This window comes from Chaetura pelagica, unplaced genomic scaffold (assembly GCF_000747805.2).
Source record: "Chaetura pelagica isolate M959 unplaced genomic scaffold, ChaPel_1.0 scaffold464, whole genome shotgun sequence".
In the NCBI taxonomy this organism is placed as follows: domain Eukaryota; kingdom Metazoa; phylum Chordata; class Aves; order Apodiformes; family Apodidae; genus Chaetura; species Chaetura pelagica.
Genome location: NW_009952981.1, coordinates 403,759 through 421,168, shown reverse-complemented (window position 1 = coordinate 421,168; position 17,410 = coordinate 403,759). Strand labels below are relative to the sequence as shown.

General features: G+C 42.6%; 2 protein-coding genes across 2 annotated transcripts in view; one reads left to right on the top strand and one right to left on the bottom strand.

The window, feature by feature from the left end:
- DNAJC9 (DnaJ (Hsp40) homolog, subfamily C, member 9) overlaps positions 1 to 2,711 on the top strand; it is a 4,450-nt gene extending 1,739 nt beyond the window's left edge. The window contains exons 2-5 of the mRNA XM_009996409.1: positions 457 to 597; positions 778 to 1,032; positions 1,762 to 1,845; positions 2,592 to 2,711. Coding sequence (XP_009994711.1) covers positions 457 to 597; positions 778 to 1,032; positions 1,762 to 1,845; positions 2,592 to 2,711 — 600 coding nt within the window. The remainder of the gene's footprint in view (positions 1 to 456; positions 598 to 777; positions 1,033 to 1,761; positions 1,846 to 2,591) is intronic.
- Positions 2,712 to 5,787: 3,076 nt separating this feature from the next.
- Positions 5,788 to 17,410, bottom strand: part of FAM149B1 (family with sequence similarity 149, member B1) — a 12,841-nt gene continuing 1,218 nt past the window's right edge. Inside the window, exons 4-14 of the mRNA XM_009996406.1 lie at positions 16,477 to 16,619; positions 15,502 to 15,621; positions 14,864 to 15,034; positions 13,188 to 13,375; positions 12,784 to 12,914; positions 11,562 to 11,674; positions 10,715 to 10,921; positions 8,808 to 8,934; positions 8,366 to 8,482; positions 7,527 to 7,608; positions 5,788 to 5,861 (exon numbers count right to left, since the gene is read on the bottom strand). Of these exons, the coding sequence (XP_009994708.1) occupies positions 5,788 to 5,861; positions 7,527 to 7,608; positions 8,366 to 8,482; positions 8,808 to 8,934; positions 10,715 to 10,921; positions 11,562 to 11,674; positions 12,784 to 12,914; positions 13,188 to 13,375; positions 14,864 to 15,034; positions 15,502 to 15,621; positions 16,477 to 16,619 (1,473 nt within the window). The remainder of the gene's footprint in view (positions 5,862 to 7,526; positions 7,609 to 8,365; positions 8,483 to 8,807; positions 8,935 to 10,714; positions 10,922 to 11,561; positions 11,675 to 12,783; positions 12,915 to 13,187; positions 13,376 to 14,863; positions 15,035 to 15,501; positions 15,622 to 16,476; positions 16,620 to 17,410) is intronic.

The window sequence follows — 17,410 nt, the reverse complement described above, 5'->3', positions numbered from 1 at the left end:
TCCCTGACTGACTGACCAACCTTTGACTGACCAAGTGGAAGGCTCCCTGCCTGACCCCTGACTGACTGCCTGACCAAGGGGTGGGTTCCCTCACTGACCGACCAACCCCTGACTGACTCACTGATCAAGTGGCAGGTTCCCTGACTGACTGACCAACCTTTGACTGACCAAGTGGAAGGCTCCCTGCCTGACCCCTGACTGACTGCCTGACCAAGGGGTGGGTTCCCTCACTGACCGACCAACCCCTGACTGACTCACTGATCAAGTGGCAGGTTCCCTGACTGACTGACCAACCTCTGACTGACTGACTAAGTGGTGGGTTCCCTGACTGACCAACCAACCCCCAACTGACTAACTGACCAAGTGGAAGGTTCCCTGACTGACTGACCAAGGAGTGGGTTCCCTGACCGACCAGCCAACCCCTGACTGCCTGGCCCGGTGCCCCTGTCCCCGCAGCTCCTGAGCAAGGCCTACGCCGTGCTGAGCGACGCGGAGCAGCGGGCTGTGTATGATGAGCAGGGCACGGTGGACGAGGAGGGTGAGGTGCTGGGCGGCGAGCGGGACTGGCTGGAGTACTGGAGGCTGCTCTTCAAGAAGGTGAGGGCTGGGGCTGGGAAACACCCTTTTTGGGGAGGGGGGAAAAGCCACCTCGTCTTGAGTTGTAACAGCGTCTCCCTGAAGAGTTCTGTGTAAAACACCGGCTTTTTTAATGCTGTCTCTTAAGCCCTGCTGGTGACTGAATCCAGTCGCTCACAAAGTGTCACCTCTTTGCCTCAGATCACAACAAAGGACATTGAAGACTTTGAGAAGAACTACAAAAATTCGGAAGAAGAGCTGGCTGATATTAAAGCTGCCTACGTGGATTCTGAGGGGGACATGGACAGGATCATGGACTCCCTGTTGTGTGTGGACTATACGGATGAACCCAGAATTCGGGAGGTCATAGAAAAAGCCATCGAGTCTGGAGAAGTCCCCTCCTACAAGGCTTTTGTAAAGGAGTCTAAGCAGAAAAAGATGGCAAGGAAAAGGCGGGTAAGTTTCATCAACCAGTGGCCGAACAGGAGTATTGTTTATAATATGCTTTTTAATCTCCCCCAGTAGAAATAACTGAAACTGTTGTTAAGACAGTTAATGTTTGTCTGGGTTGTAGGCTTTGCTCAGGATGTTTTGACTTTCACATTTGGTCGTTCTCCATCCCCCCCAGGCTGCTGTGGAAGTCTTCTGAGTTGTAAAACGCTGTTTTGCATGTTACTTCTTCATTTCACTATTACACAGAATGGCTTATTCCAGCTTAGTGTACATCCCTGCATCTGTTTGCAAAGCTGTGAGTTGCTGGAGTTTACAAGTGTACACGGGGTGGAAATACGTTGTGCTTGCCCTTTGGCTAGTGTGAAGTAACATTCTGGACTAAACAGACCTCTTCTCTAATGCTTTATTTTTAGACACTGCAGAGTATGTTCTGTGCACTTCACAGTCACCTTTCTCCAAGAAAATGTAATAATTGCTGGGATAAAAAAAAACGTGTGTGGGATGGGTGGAGGGATGGGGATGAGCCTCTTGAGATGTTCAGCATGTGCAGCAGCAAAAAGCTGCCCTGCTCTACCAAACTGAGGAACCAGAATGGGCTCCCAGTGGCCAAACTGGGAAGCAGAGGTTGTTTCCTTGCAGCTATTTATGTGTTAAAAAGTGATGGGCAACTGTTCTAAGACTTTGTCAAATGCTATGCAGAATACTTTTCTAAAACATAGTTGCCTCTTTTAGGCAGAAAGAGAAGCTAAGGAAGCCGAAGCAACTAAAGAAGAACTGGGCCTTGGTGATGAAGATGACTTGAAAGCACTGATTCAGGTAAGGCTTTTTGTCTCTGTTGAACATAATTTGTATTCCTGGCTTCTAATTGTGGTTCCCTGAGAATCTTTGTGTTTGGGATGCTTGCAACTCTTCTGACCATAAAAGCTTCCTGAGGTTAAAATGTGACCTTAATATTGCTTATCTGTGTATGTTGATAAATAGCCAGGGAATGGATTTTATTACCTGTGTCTTTTTAAAAATGGGTGAAGTCAAAGACATTCTTAACCTCACTGCACACACACAAAATATTTAACTTCCAGTTTGAGGCAGTTAGGGAGCATTAATGACTCTTTCTGGGCATTCCATGAGAATATAGAAGTTAAAAGGCATTTTGTTTAGACTTACGTGGGGAAGAACTGTTTCCCATATCAGGTCTTGGGAACCAAGGAGAGTAACCCAAACTGTTTACATTCTTTTTTTCAGAGCTTTTCCTGTTTATTTCTTCCTCAAATGTTCATGTATGCTCATGCTTAATTATTCCTCAAATTGTAATAAAATTTTTGGGTCTAAACTAGAAATTGTTTTGCTTTTCCCGGCCTTAGGTTGCCAGTTTTTATAGCCATTGGATACTTCAGGAAGTTTTGTATAGAGCTGAGTGTACAAGTAGGCTTTTGCTCAATGGTGTTATACTTTCTGTAGCTTGTATTCCCTGCTTAATATATGCCAAGGTTTTTTGCAGCTATCATAACTTACTGGGAATCAGTAAAACCTTTGGTTTTGTAAGGTTTTTCTCCCTCCCCTAGAGCCGAAATCAAGATCGCAAAAAGAAAATGGATGACTTTTTGGCCCAAATGGAAGCAAAATATGGGAACAGTGCTAAAAAAGGAGCAAAGAAGACTGCAGGCAAGAAAGGAAAGAAATAAAGAACGGTGAAGGTATCATTTTGGTTGGGAAGATGTAGATTTGGGGGGAATTTCAGAGTTTTTCTGGACTACCATTTCAGAGCATGTGTGTGTCACCCTGCTGTGACAGGGAGGTGTGAAAGCATGTTATGAACAAGACAGCATTTTGGTGCTGCTGTTCAGAATCCTCTTGGGTGCTCTTCAGTTCAGATCCAACAGATTCCTGACTAAAAGCTTTGTTAACAGTAAGGATGTTTGGGAGTGTGGTGTGTTTATGAAACTTGTGTTGAAGCACCTTCTTTCCAGACACCTTTGGTACAGCTGATGGTAAAACAACATAACCCCACACCTTTTGAGAGTTTTCAATGCTGGTTTCTGAGTTGGAAACCTTATATTTTGGGCTGTTCAGAATTTTCTCTTGTAAAAGACACCTGCTGTTTTTAAAGGTCTTTGCACTTCAGCTGGAACAGGCGTTTCTCAGATATTCCAGTGCTTTTATAAAGATACTTTGGAAAACTGCAGATTTAATAAAGGAAATGTTTGATTTTTTCATATAATTCTGTGCCATGTTGTTTCTCCAGTCCTCTCTACCTTTTCCAAGTTGCTGTTTAAAACAAGTTGACCCTCCTGATGGAATTAAGTCAAGTAAATACTACATAACTTCAGTACCAGCTGCAATGAAACTGTGACTGTTAACTGTGGTGTCAGTGCTGGTGATGCTGTGTGAGAAGAAAGGGCTGCCTAGTTTGGTCTCCAACTGCCTGTGGAAAAAACATGAGCCTGCAGCACATGCCTCTGCAGAAATTCTCTAGTACATAGGTGAGCTTAATCAACTTGAAAAATCCACAGAACAGAGTCTGTTCTGTTCATTTCTAGGGTTTGTGATGTCCCATGACAAGGAATTAAAATGTATTGTTATTTCAGTAGCATCTCAGCCAAGCCTGCTGCAGGACAGCAGTGATTCGCTGCTTCCTTGTGTTTGTCAACTCTTCTGTGATTTCAGCAGTTAATTAAATCAGGAAGATCCACAAATACTTTGAAGGTTTTTACTTCAGCAAGTGTTAAATTGGTTTAAACTTGATGTGCATGGGTATGAATTTTGAAGGGCAAGGAGTTCTCAGCTGGCTCTGTAGCTCAAAGACTTGAGGTTGGCTTTATTTTGTAGCTCGTTTTTCAAAGGCTAATGAGCCATGAGGTGAAGAGTTACTGTTGGGGTGAAGGTTCTCATTGCATCAGGAACTGACTAGTTTTAAGGGCTACCTGGGAGGAACCTAGAGGTAGATGGTAACTCTGTTGCCATTTACTTGGGTGCTTGCAAAAGTTATCCTGCTTTTGAGAGTACAGCATATTGTTCTGTTGCACAACACCAGGCTTGAACGTGACTTTTGCTACACAAAATAGATCCCTGACAGCCCAGGAGAAACCTCTGGTGTAACCATTTGTACAGAAATGAAAAATTACCTTTCCATGAGACTGCTTTCACTTTTTAAACAGACCAGCTCTATAAACTACTACCTTATGTTACCAGAAACCTGTTCCAGTTTATTTGCATATCGTTGCAACTCATGCAGCAGGGGTACAGAAAACTAACTTGGTCCCTGAGGAATGGCACTGATACAAACAGGGTGCTTATCTTCAGTTAGCCTGAGATAACTAAATGACACACTGTACAATGTGCCAGTAGGCTTTGCTGCTGTTAAAATACATTGTATTTTGAAAGGATTTAGTGAATAGATACCTCTCTTTTAGCATCAGTTTGTCTCTGTGCAAACTTAAGTGGGTTAACTTGAGCCCAGAATTCTTTATTCCCTCTAGAAATGCAAAGGAAAGTTAACCCAGTTCCATTTGCACAGTTCTGCTTTGCTTTCTTCTCCCTCCTTGGTGAGAGGATGTTTGGATCAGCTGGACCCAGGGCCTTAAATATTGATTTAAAATGATGAGCTGTTCTGTGCATGCCACTAACATTTCATAGACTGCATAACTTAGGGGAAATAGAGCAGCCTCCATAAAGAATACTGACAAGTTTCTTCCAGTTGGAAGCTATAAGGAAATGTAGCAAAACTCTTTAAGTGGAGTATAAAGGAACAACTGTTTTTGTGTCCTAACTTTGTTGAAGTACAGTAAGTTCTTATCCTCACCTTGTTTTTTACACTTGTAGCCTGGTGCTTACTGCTTGGGAGTAAGACCTTCAAGTAATCATTTATTTTGAGAAGCCTGTATTTGATGTTTTTGCCTTTGGAGCCACAAGGGCAACTGAAGGGAGTATCTCTGGTGTTCACACGGTGCAGAACACATTGCATCTGTGGGTTGTGGAACTTCATGGCAGGGTGCAGGGATCAGGTAGAGTTAGTTGCAGGTGTTTCTAGGGAGGGAGACTGACCTCTTCTGTGAAACTACCATAGCGTAGCTCCCCAGGAAGACATACTGTCTGGAACTACTTGCATTCAAGGACTCATTTTTGCCTCTTAAACCTTTGTCTGAGGAAGGGGTGGATAAGTCGGGTGTGCTACTCATGAAGCTCTCAATTCTGTTCTGGTTTGCTACCATATTTTGATACAACTGTGTTAATACCTGCTGCAAATTACTACAGGATTCATAGCTTGTCTGAGCTGTAGAAGCACTATCAGGTGCAGTGCTTGCTTTTGAAGTACAATATTGCTTTGAACATATAAATATCCTTTACATATTTAAATTACTACTGCTAAGGAAGGTGGGGTTCATCTTCTGTAGAGCTAAGGGTAAAACCAGCAGGTCCTGCAGTACCTGCCCATAACAACATGAACCAGTCACAAGCCAGTAGTGGTAAAACCAGCAAGGTCTGAGAAGGTTTGCTAGCTATTTTTTTCAGGAGTTAGGCTTCACTCTTCACTGGATTATACTGACCCTTCCACTGGAGTATAACTTTTTCTACTGGCAGGAAACGGAACATTTAACTGTACCCTTTCTAATCTTTGGCAGCTGCTGCTTAGGTTTATATAAAAATAACTATCCACAGGGCAGGGTGTTTGAGAACTCTCTGTAAACAATGTTGACATTGCTGAGAATGAGAGGTGGTCCATGACTCTCTGGAGATGGACAGACACTTCTTCTGGGCATGTCAGAACCCTTGTTTGCTTTTTGTCACTGATCCACTTCGTCTGTGGCCTTTCACAGAACTGTGCAGCTGAAGACCTAATAAACACAGATCAGGTACAACTTTTGAGACTTCTAGAAGGTATTAAAACTTCAAGTACCAAACACATATCCTTTAGCTTAAACCTAAAAGGCTTGTTTTGGGCTTTTTGTTCCAATGCATGGCTATCAGGTGCATCATGTGTAACTTGGCAGCTTGGAGGGGAGTGACTGGCCCTTCCAAAAGGGACAAAGTTTGTGCTTTCCTAGTTTCTACATTGCAGGGAACTAGTGTATTCCTTCATCTCTCATGAACTCTTCAGTCTAAAAAGTTCTGCTGATTTCAATTTTATTTTTAAGTCATAAAACTCATATTGCATTTAAAGATACTGAGGTGATTTTTGCAGGAGGGGAAACAGATACTTTTATTTCAGTAGGAACCACTCCTTGTTTAAAAATATGTTACTTCAGTTTAGTGCCTTTATTAAACTGGAGTTGCCTCTGGTACCACTTATATTAGTGGTGGTAGGCCAGTCTGTCCCTGTCTGTTCTCTAATAGTTCACCTTGTACTTGTTAACTTTTGCAGCTTAAATCCTCTCTTGTTAATATATTTTCATGTGGGAAATTCTGACAACTCCATAAGGAATCCCAGAACACTGCCATGAAAGGAATCCAGTACAACTTGACTTGACAGATCCAGTTTTCAGGCAGTGCCTTGAATTCCCTGCTCTCTGCCACCTTTTCCAGGTGGAGGTGACACTTGGCTTGGTACTGAAGCTAAGAGGGGGTGCTGAAGGTGAACTCAGCTGCCAGCTGTACAGAGGGCATTCAGAAAAGGTGTTCAGGGCACACGAGTTAACTTTCTGCTTTACCATGATCTGTGAACAAACTACCTTTTTACCTCACTAAACTAGCCCTTGTGTGTGCCAGGAGGTAAAAACCTAGATTTCTGAAGGTAGAGTCAAAATACTTTGAAAATAATCTTCATATTCACTTCAGAATAGCTCTGCAGCCAGGCTTGTTTTGTGTTTCTTGTCTATTAACTCTTAACAATTTCAGGAGATGACTTTGCAGCCAAGGAAGGAAAAGGAAACTGGAGGGAAGACTGTGCATTACATTTGCAACAAAAAATGCTGCCTTGGTACCTTGATCAATTAAGAAGAAGTTATTTTAGATGATGTTCAGGTTATGCAAAGTAACTCCACAAAGTTCATGCATTTGTTAGAAATTAAAACAGTACAACCACATTTATGATTTCAGAGCATACATGTGAACTGTACTGGTACAGTTACTGGCTTTAACATATACTTGGAGTTGATCTAGTGCAATTCTAAGATCTAGTGCAGATCTAGTACAGGCCCTTCCAGATAGAGCAAATAAAGAGGTTTTGGGGCATAATGCAATTCCTTCCAGCTATATAGCTGAGGAGCAGAGTTTCTCCTACTTTCTGTTTCAATTGGCACCTCCTGCTCTGAACTCTGACATGGAAGGTGTTGGTCCTTGTTTTATTAAACCTGCTTAAATTATTTTAAATACTAGGTGGTAATACAAAACCTACCCATACCCAAAAATATTCTATAGGCAAATATAAAACTTGTATCGTGGAAAATTGAAAGCATGACAGGGAAGTTTGAAAAACCTCCTCAATGTGTAAGAAACACATCCCTGTCCCAGAAGCCTACTTCTTGCTTGACCTTATTAAATTCTGTGGCTGATGAACGTACCTGAACCTGCTGATCCTCTCCTTGTCCAGGACTGATTGCTATAATCAATAACCGTGCAAGAACGGCGGTGCTGTGGGTCTGGCTGAAAAGACAGTTCAGGTTATTTATCTTTGCATGAAAAATGCTGAACATCAAGATTGTAAGACAAACTACTTCAACACATAACACATTTCCTCATTCGTAAGATGTTCCAAAAGTCCAAGCAGAGCTTTTACAAATTTAACTTTAGGTTAAATCAACGTCAAGTTAATCTCCTACAGACTAAAAAAATACACTTTTGTAACACTCTTAGAATGTGAAAAGCAATTAACTGGGCCACCCAAATGCATTCTCATCACTTCTGGAAATTGTTCTGTTTCAAAATAGCTTTTAGAAAGTTTGTACACTGAACTGGCAAGGATGTTGACATGATACACAAACCAAATCGGCAGCTATTCAAAAGCTACAGTTGATATGACAGCTTTTGAAGCTCAGATAAAAAGACTTTGTTAGATAGGACTAGACACCAGTTCAGTAGGTGTTCCAGTAAATTAAACCAAGAGCATTTGATGCTGAAACAGGCTGGATGTTAGTGCAGCAAAAAAAGCCATGAAGCCTCTGCTGCCTTTGTGTTTCTGAATTTAGCTGCAGGAGTGACCCCTTAATCTGTGCAGAACTTTAAGTCTTCTCTCCTACCCCCCAGGTCTTCTTCAGCCTTCACAGATTACCAGTGCAGATGGCAAGACTGCATGTCATACCTATAATACTACTTATTCCACAAGTGTCTCACACTTGCAGGTGTTGTCAGGGCACCCTCTTCAGTAGCTAAGGATGATTGGGAATAATTAGTCATGCTTTACCAAGAAGGCAGTGGTTGTGTTGGGCCTGGAAAGGTGATCAGGCAAGATGAGCAGCTGCTGGTGGGGATCTTCTTGGGTTGTCACACTGTGAGCCTGACTGGAGCTCCTTCGAGATTTCTGCATCAGAGTAAAAACACAGGACTTTTTTTTGCTGCAGCAGGACATTTAAAATAATGAGCCTAGGAATGAAAGTTCATTTTCCCAAGTTCATCTGTCCACCTCTGCTTACGGGGAGGAAAACATTCTGGCACTGACTGGAATTAAAGCATTCAACTCTGGGTGATACTGTGAGTAAAAATTGATACCACAGGTTTTGTGCATCTGTTTCAGCTGCTGCCGCTGGCAAGGTAACAAGTCTGAACCCCTGGGTTTGGCAATGTGATCAGCAGTGATAACAACTTCAGACTGTTCAAGAATGAAATTAAATTCTTGTGCCTGTTACCGTTTGCCTCTGGGATCCTGCAGTGCTCCCATGCTCTGCCCCAGAGCTGGTGGGGATGGGTGGCAGGAGGGTATTTCTGTTCAGCAGCAGTGGTGAGGGTGAGGTGAGCTGCTCCTGTGCAGTCAGACTGAAATGCACCAATAAGAACAGGAAAAAAAAAAGAAAATATTCAGTTTCTGTGTTTGGCAGCATGTAAAGGCACCTACGATATTGTCAGTTTATTTGTAGAAAAACCAGGTCAAAAATAAGTTGCAGAAGTTGGCTGAAAGGTGCTGGTGTTAGGGCTGATTGTTTGAGAGCAGGTGTAAAAGAGCTCTGCAGAGGGGTGAAGTTTGGCAGGAATCTTTTTCCATCTATGAACACAAATGTCTAGTTCTCATAGTGTTTCATATGAAGCATATAGGCAAAGTGAGGAGGAGCTCCCCAGCAGAAGTCCTGGTAATGGGGGTATGTGGGAGCTACTTGTGGCTCAAAGGCATCTTGTCCAGTGCATTTTGAAGGAGGGTGCTGAGCAGAGGGCACTGGAGAACAAAGGTGTGTTCGTGTAGAAATGGCAGAGTCTTGTCTGCCCATTCCCAGACATGGAATTATGGTCTGCTCTTTGCTCACACCCTTTAGGAAGAAGGACTCCTCAGTGCTAACTTCAGCCTAGCAACTGAAGAGAGCAGAGAGTGAGCCCCTCTAGGCAAACAGCAGCATGGCCGTATCTTAAGCAGAGCAAGTAAAAAAACTACATCCTGCAAATGCACCTTGTGGCTCTCTCTTATTACAGGCATAAAATAAATTGTCTGGGTAAAACAAGGCTTCTGTCTTCTCCCTATTTTGTTTGAGCATTTGAAGGAACAGGTGCAAGAGACTTTTAGAAGCCTCAAGGCAGCTAAACCAATCTCAAGTGCACAAAATACAAAATTAATTCAGCATTGGTCACAGGAGGAATGTAAAAGGCTTGAGTTCTATTTTCTAGATCCAGGCTTTTCGTATGAAAGCCTTTTCAGGTGGAAGGTGTCTCTATATTACTGTGTGTTTGAGAAGTGCTGCAAATGGTCAAGAGGGCTTAGCTCTGTACCTGTTCTGGAGCTAACTGAATTCTGTAATACATGAGAAAACCTTCAGACTATACTCAGCATCTTAAAAAAGACTTCCCTTGTGCTCTCTACATACATTCAGACATATATGGTAATAAAGGGTAGATGTTGATGACTGTGTAAATTGAAACTTGAAAGGGAACATAAAAGTATTGCAAGTAGAAACATCAGTTGTGAGGGGCCAAGGAACAAGTTTCCAAACAGGGCATGACAAAAAATAACAGCCTGGATGAGTTTACAGGAAAACTGCAAAACTAACCTGTCAATTTAAAACACATGTGGAATATAAAAGTATATTAAACCCTGCATTGTTTCCTAATAGCCTGTAGCCCCTGGAAATCACTGCGTTTAGTCAGATCCATTAAGCCAAACAACAGTAAGATATTCTAGATGTGACTGTGGGTTCACTGAGTTAATGAAGAGTCCTTTGGTCAGTCCTAATCTATCTCAGATCAGCACCTTCCTTAGTGCCCAGTCTGGACTGGGACAGCAACAGGCCCTTTGACCTCCAAAACCAGCAGGCTTTGAAATTAACCTTGAAAACAGGTGATAGAAAAAGCAAGCTGGTGGCAAGAAGGAGATGGTGGCATCTGCTTTGTTGGTGCTGGACAGGCTGAGGTCTATAGTCTGTGTGCAAAACTCCCTGGATATGCATGTGAGTCATGGAATTGATGCTTGTGGCAGAGGAAAGATCAGCTCCAGCAGCTCTGCTTTCTCAGGGGAGATGGTGCTTGAAGGGGCAGCTCATTTCTTTAATCAAATTGTGTTCTTATATAATATAACCTATGTAACTTGCAGTGAGGAACTGCCTGGAGAACATACAGTCGGGTTCCTCTGAAGAGCTCGTCCACAGACCCCGGGGTCCCCGTGCGAGAGGGGCTGGTGTGGATGGGGTGCAGGGTCCGTGGTGGTGGGTTCCACCTCCTGGTGGGTCGTGACAGGGATGATGTGCTGAGCTCCAGGGGACGATTTGGCCACGCCCTGGTGGAGAGGGTGGAACTGGAGCCTGGCCGTCTGTCATCCAGCTCCCTAAGACAGGAATTACAACACCAGAAGAGGGAAGAGTCAGCATGACTGGTAGCTACCCTGCCCTCATCTACAGAGTGACAGTAACAGTGTGGAGAGAGATGATGGGTTCTAATTTTTTAACATAATTATGTTAACTCATTTACAGCCACATTAGGAAACAGTAGGGGATGGAAAAGAAAAAATAAGCCTTTTTCTTTTTACTAAACTATGAACTGTGAAGGCTGCAGTATAAAAGTAAAAATAAATCATTGCAATAAAAGTTAAAATAAATCATTGCAATACAGATAAAAAAAACCTCTAAACACCAGTTTTCACACCCATAGCCCAGATCTAACCCAAGTACCCTTCTAGGAACTGAGCAAGTCAGTTTCTCTGCCCCCTTCTGAGCTTAATCTCTTTCCATGACACCAGTGAGTGCCAAAATGCCACAGCTATTTCCTGAGTGCTAAACCAGCAGCAATCAAACAGCAAACCTGCACTAGGAGTCTACTTGTTTCATAGAGGACAAATAAACATAGAAACAAGCAGGAAAAGAATGGAGAGCTGCTTTTTCCAGTGTAGGAAGTGACCTCACAATGGCTTGGGTTGAATCCCTTTCACTGTGAGCGTGCTCTACTTTACAACAATCTGTCATTCTTACAGTGTTTTCTCCACTACAGGCAGATTCCTTTGCTGTAACTGGATCCCATGAATCACCATCAAGCCATTTAGATTGTGTTGAGAGCCACTACTTGACCCTTGGGAGACATTCACCTGGAAGTTTAAAAAATAACCAAGTGAATTACTGTTTGGCAGAGACATGCACATATACATACAGATTTTGTCCTTGTAAATCATTTGGAGGAAAGAAATTAATTTCTTCCACAACACCCAGATCCACACTCAGTTAGATTATTTCCCCATTTAAGACCAGCATCTTTAGCATTCCATTTTCCCTGCAAATGGTGGTGCTTACAAACTGTACCCCACCATGCTGTGCCATACTCGATGTTTTCCAACTGAGCTTCTCATTTGGCACGACAGCACCTTCCAGCCATGGCTACAATCAGAAGCTTTTCAAAACTCATTTTCCACGTAGGCTGACATTTTATGTCAAGACCAGAACTGCCAGCTCCTTCCCTGGAATACAGGCTGATCTGGCAAAACATCAAATTCCACCCTCCATAAGGACAGCAAACAGAAAATACCAGCTTCCATCTCTCCAGTGTACATACTTGATGTGCTTTTCTCCTCTTTTTGCTTTTGCGGCCACATCTGGTTTTTGGGCACTACACACACAGTGAAGGGGAACACGAGGAGGAGGCAGGGGTGGAAATAAAGGAGAAAGAAAGAAATGAGAAGGGAAGAGCTGAATTAAAACAGAACAAACAGATACTGCTGTGGTGCTCACCACTTTAGGAGCAGATCACCTAAAGCAGGTTTTAAACAGTAAAATTCCGTGTCTGAGAAAAAAAACCAACCCTGTTTTGCAACTGCCCTGAGGTATTTGTCCTCTGTTGTCTGATGAGTTAGCTATGGATACACTGGTGAGAACAGGATCTCACCCCCACACAGTGCTCCATCTCACAATTTGGGTCAAACAATATTGAAATGCAGAAAGTACGAGGTCACGACTCAACAGCCACCACGTGGTTGTCGAGCGCGTGTCTAGAATATTAAGTTTTAAAGAGGAAAGCAAGATTTAAAACTTGCCACTGAGGAATAACAGAACCTTAAAAGTGTCAGAAAGGACAGTCAGCACTGACACATCATCCAAGCTAGTTACGTGTCTGCACAGTCTCCTGCTGCAATCCAGGCTGCTTTGCTTAGGTAACGCTGTATTGATCTGTCCCCACACAAACCAGCTGGCTAAAAATACTTACCACATCTGCTGTCACTGGGGGCATTTTCGTGTGTGGCACAAGAGGCAACAAGGCTGGCAGAGGATCAAACTGCAGAGGGCTTCCAGCATCTGCTCTGATCGTTTCTACTGTTACAATGTTTTTCTCATCATCTATGCAAAGCAAGAGAGAATTCCTGTAAATACAGACTGTTGGCGTTGCTGGTTGTGGACAGTCCTACAAATCCACATTTTTTTTAAGGAGAGCCCTCTTAGGTGCTAAGCTCTATTAAATCTTTTGAAGGCATGTCTTGCACTGTCATCAAAACCACCTTTTGTCTCCCCAAAGAGATTATTCCCAAATAAATCTCTCTCTCTTACTGCGTCCTTGCCAAGTTAAGTCACTGAAATTCCGTTTCACGTCTTCAATAGATCTGTGATCCTTACCAGAGCCTGACCCTTCCCAGTGTCTGCAGATTAATTCTTCCATGCAGCCTAAGACTTCACTCCACACATCATCAAACACAAATGTGAGCACAGAATCCTTCATGCAGGAATATGGAGAGACAGGAGGAAAACCCAATTTCCGTCTACCAGAGGAGAGCCCCATTTTCCTCTCATGCAACTCCTCCTCCCTGTAAAAACATGAGCATGACCATGAACACCTTTTCTTTGTCTCCTGTATATTGTTGCATTTAATGACTAGGAGTCAGACATCAGCTGAGGCTGCATTTCTGTTCTGCTTTCTCTTCAACTGAAGAAGGTCAAGGCAGCTGCCAAAACTTCAGACCTTACCTTCAGGAGTTTTGTATTTCTCACACAATATTGTCTTCTGAGAGCTGATAGTTTAATAGGCAGCAGCTTCAAGTAACAGTCTAAAGAAGCAAGTTTCTGCCCCTTGGGCACCTGAACTTTTGTCTCCTCCAGAATCTACCCCTGACCTAAATGAGAAAGGACTGAGACAATCACCTTATCACTGCACACCTTGGTTTCCACATACAGAGTGATAACTTCATGAATGAGACATAATTTACCAAGGAGATCAAAGTTCCATTTTAAAACAAACAGCAGTGGTTACAGTGGGATTTGTTCATCACACTGTTAGGCTCCAAATCTAACATCACTACAGAATTCTGAAGACAAGAGAGAGGAATGTCACCACTCCTGCCTGTTTAATGCCACCCTCAGCATGCTGCTCTCCCAGTCAGGAGGTGTTCAGGGCTTGATTCAGTTTCAGACAATTAGAAGAAATCAATCAGAGGGGAGAAAAACCAGAAATCACAGCAGCAAGTGGCCTCTGGACTCTTCCACCATGCTAGAGGTATTCTGAAGTGTGAAATCTGGAACGCCACTGCTCAAAAAAAATTATGTTCATCTGCCAAAAGAAACTACACAGAAGGGAGAAAATAATACAGATGCAAGCACAGTTATTCTGGCTTTCATATCTGCTCCTGAATTAGTACTGAACATCAAAAAAGCTACAGAAAAAAAAGAGATACCACTAGAAAAAGCTCTGATTCTTCAACCATGATTACCCAGGCCATATGTTCATATTGTTGGGTTGAATAAAGTAAAGGGGCAAAAAGAATCCTCTTTATACCACCCTTAATCCTTTCTTCTTAAGATGGAAATAGTGGCATTTTTTTCCTGGTAAACGTCCAATCCATTCTAATTCTTAAATTACCTCTGAAAACCTGATATGATTTAAGCCTAAATGCTAGTAGATAATCACAGCAGCACACTGCTAGTGCATAAGAAAAAAGGATTAATTTGACTTAGTATAAAAAATAAATGGGTTTATTAAATATGTCAATATATAGCAGGCTCTTAGTTATGATGGAACGAACTATTTAAACCAGGCACAAAAATGACTAGTAAGACAGATGACCAAAGAAAATTCAGAAAAACCATTTGGCAAAATAAAATTGCCCTAGGAAATGGACTGGGAGAAGTCCCAGCAACCTCAGGCTTTTGGAAGTTCTCTAGAAGAAAGAGAAAAAGGGATAAAGTAATCAAAGACCTTATCAACCAACATTGAAACCAAATATATAGATAGATGTATATCTAACAGCAGAAATCCCAGGACACTGGTACTAGCTGCTGTCTTAGTATTCGATACCTACACATCTCTGTGGTCAAATGCAAAATATTCCTCCACGATGCCTTCAGAGACAATCACTCCATCTTCACCTTCCTCACTCTCTGGAGAGCACAAGGTTGGGGACGTGGAGCGGGTTGCCCTTTTGTGAAGGGGGGTAACTGAAAGAGGCACCTTCTTGCCAAAAACACTAATTCTGAACAGGGGAAGAGTTTCCAGAAAGCAGAAAGAAAAAGCAGTCGTTATTCCACTTCAAACAGCAGCACTTGGGTGAGCTGAGAGGCAACAGGGGGGTTGAGGTCAAGCAAGGGAGGGGCAGTTAATTCTGTATTACAGCAAAAGCTCTTTTGGTTTGGCTATTTTTCATTCTTGCTAAGAAACCTGACACTTCAGGAAAAAAAATAATATTCAAAGCTAATTAAAACACATTCTAAGACATTCAATAGTAAAAGCAGTACTATCGTAGTGCTTTGTGCTTTCTGAACTTCTGTAGAAACTGAGCAGATGATGAAAAATAAATAGAACCAGCTACAACAGATAGATTTTCAGAAGTCAGCAGCAGCAGCACAGGCTTCCTATTTCAGGAACCCTATCCCTGCAGTCCACTGGGAACACAATAACCTTCCCACCTTGGTAGGGTCTGGATGAACCACTGGTACTTACTCATTGGAATCTTTTTCTCGTGGTGAACTTACGTCTGTGGACACCGAACTACCAGAAGGTGAACCTGAATACCAGCCATACCCTTCATCCGTGGGGATCACAATCTGCCTCCCCACAACCCTGCCAAGGCAAAGGGTCACTGAATCAGAACATGCTGGAAGTCAGATTGCTGAACTCTGTGAGATTACAAACACACAGCAGCACATCCTAAAAGTTCTGTCGGGAAGCTCTGCAGCTCCCTGGGTGATGGTCAGGGTGGGTTTGGTTGTTGCCTCTCAGAGATTGCTGCCAGTCAGGGAAATACAGCAAGAAAATCTTGCTTGTTTTTTTAGGCTCTGCTCATTGTAAGACTTCCTAGAACCACACAGCATAGAACCATAAACTGGTTTGGATTGGAAGGGACCTTAAAGATCATCCAGTTCCAACCCCCTGCCATGGGCAGGGACACCTCCCACCAGCCCAGGTTGCTCCAAGCCCCATCCAACCTGCCCTTCAACACTGCCAGGGATGGGGCAGCCACAGCTTCCCTGGGCAACCTGGGCCAGGCTCTCACCACCTTCAGAGTGAAGAATTTCTTCCTTCCTAACACTTTTCCATATGGAACAAAAGTGTTCAAGTACAGGCAATGAAGGTTAAAATGTAAGATTCCAGACAGCCACTGGTACTGCTGAGCTGGGGTAGGAGGATTTTTAATTTACCTGAATCACCTGGCTTTAAGCTCTACCATACACCTATTCTAAGAGAATTTTGCTATGTTAAGGCCAAGTCAGTTGCAAACAGCAACAATCCTCTGGCAAGGAAACAAATGTGAGACAGCAGAATGCTTCTTAGTGACAACAACAGGCAGAACACCAGAGTCATCTCTTTATCTCTACCATTTAACTGCATAAAACCGACATTTTAAAAGCAAAGGTTTCCATCCCCACCCTTTCATCACCCTGTGATGGCTCTAGCATTAGTCTGTTAACCAAATACCTGAGGTGAGGGAAGTGGGATGCCCACTGCTGGCATTCCTCCCTGAGTCCCTCAGCATGCACACTGTCCTTCTGCTCGTAGAGAAACTCATCAATGTCTCTGAACATCTGCTCAACTTGTTGTGTGGCAGCTTTATCAAACTCCTAGAAAAGAAAGTCATCCAATATATACCTAGTGAGTAGCATTTTTTTGACTGATTCTTTTTTATAATTGAAAAAGACAATAGTTTGTTTTAAGCTTAGTGGAACTGGTTTAAAGTTTCTTTATTTTGCATAGCAAGACATTTAACTTCAAGGAATTTCCCCCCCAAGAGATGATGCAGGGCTCTGTTTGGACTGATGGCAGCTACTGACACAACATAAAAATGACTAAAGCATTTAGAAATACCTGTCATATTATATTGAGTTAAAACCAGTGATTTATATAAATCAGAACAGGAGAGATAAAATTTGGCGACATTTTAGTGAGATGGAAAATGTGTTGCTTGCCATGTCCACAGAAAAACAGCAAAACAAAAAGCAATGCAGACTGAAATGTTCAGGATCTTTGTTCCTTGGTAGCAAGAAAACAGGGTAAGTTTGTGGGTCATTTAAATTTGAACAGTTCCATCTCACCTCACAGAAAGCAGGAACATATTTTTTCCTGGTAGATGGGGAATAAACCAACTATTGCTAAATTAAAATCATGTTTATGGGGCTCACTATCTTTTTGAGAAAATTACAAGTATGAAGAGGTTTGCTAAAGTCACACCAAGTGTCTGAAAGGCATCCCTTCATCTTTGGGATTCCACAACAATAGCATTTCTTATCTTGTGTAGACAGACCCATGCATTAAATTATTTGCATGTCCAAAATTTTAGATGGAAATGCAGAAAATTAACTGGCAAATATAAGCCTCACACAATTCGATCTGCCAGAAAGGAAAGATAGGGAAA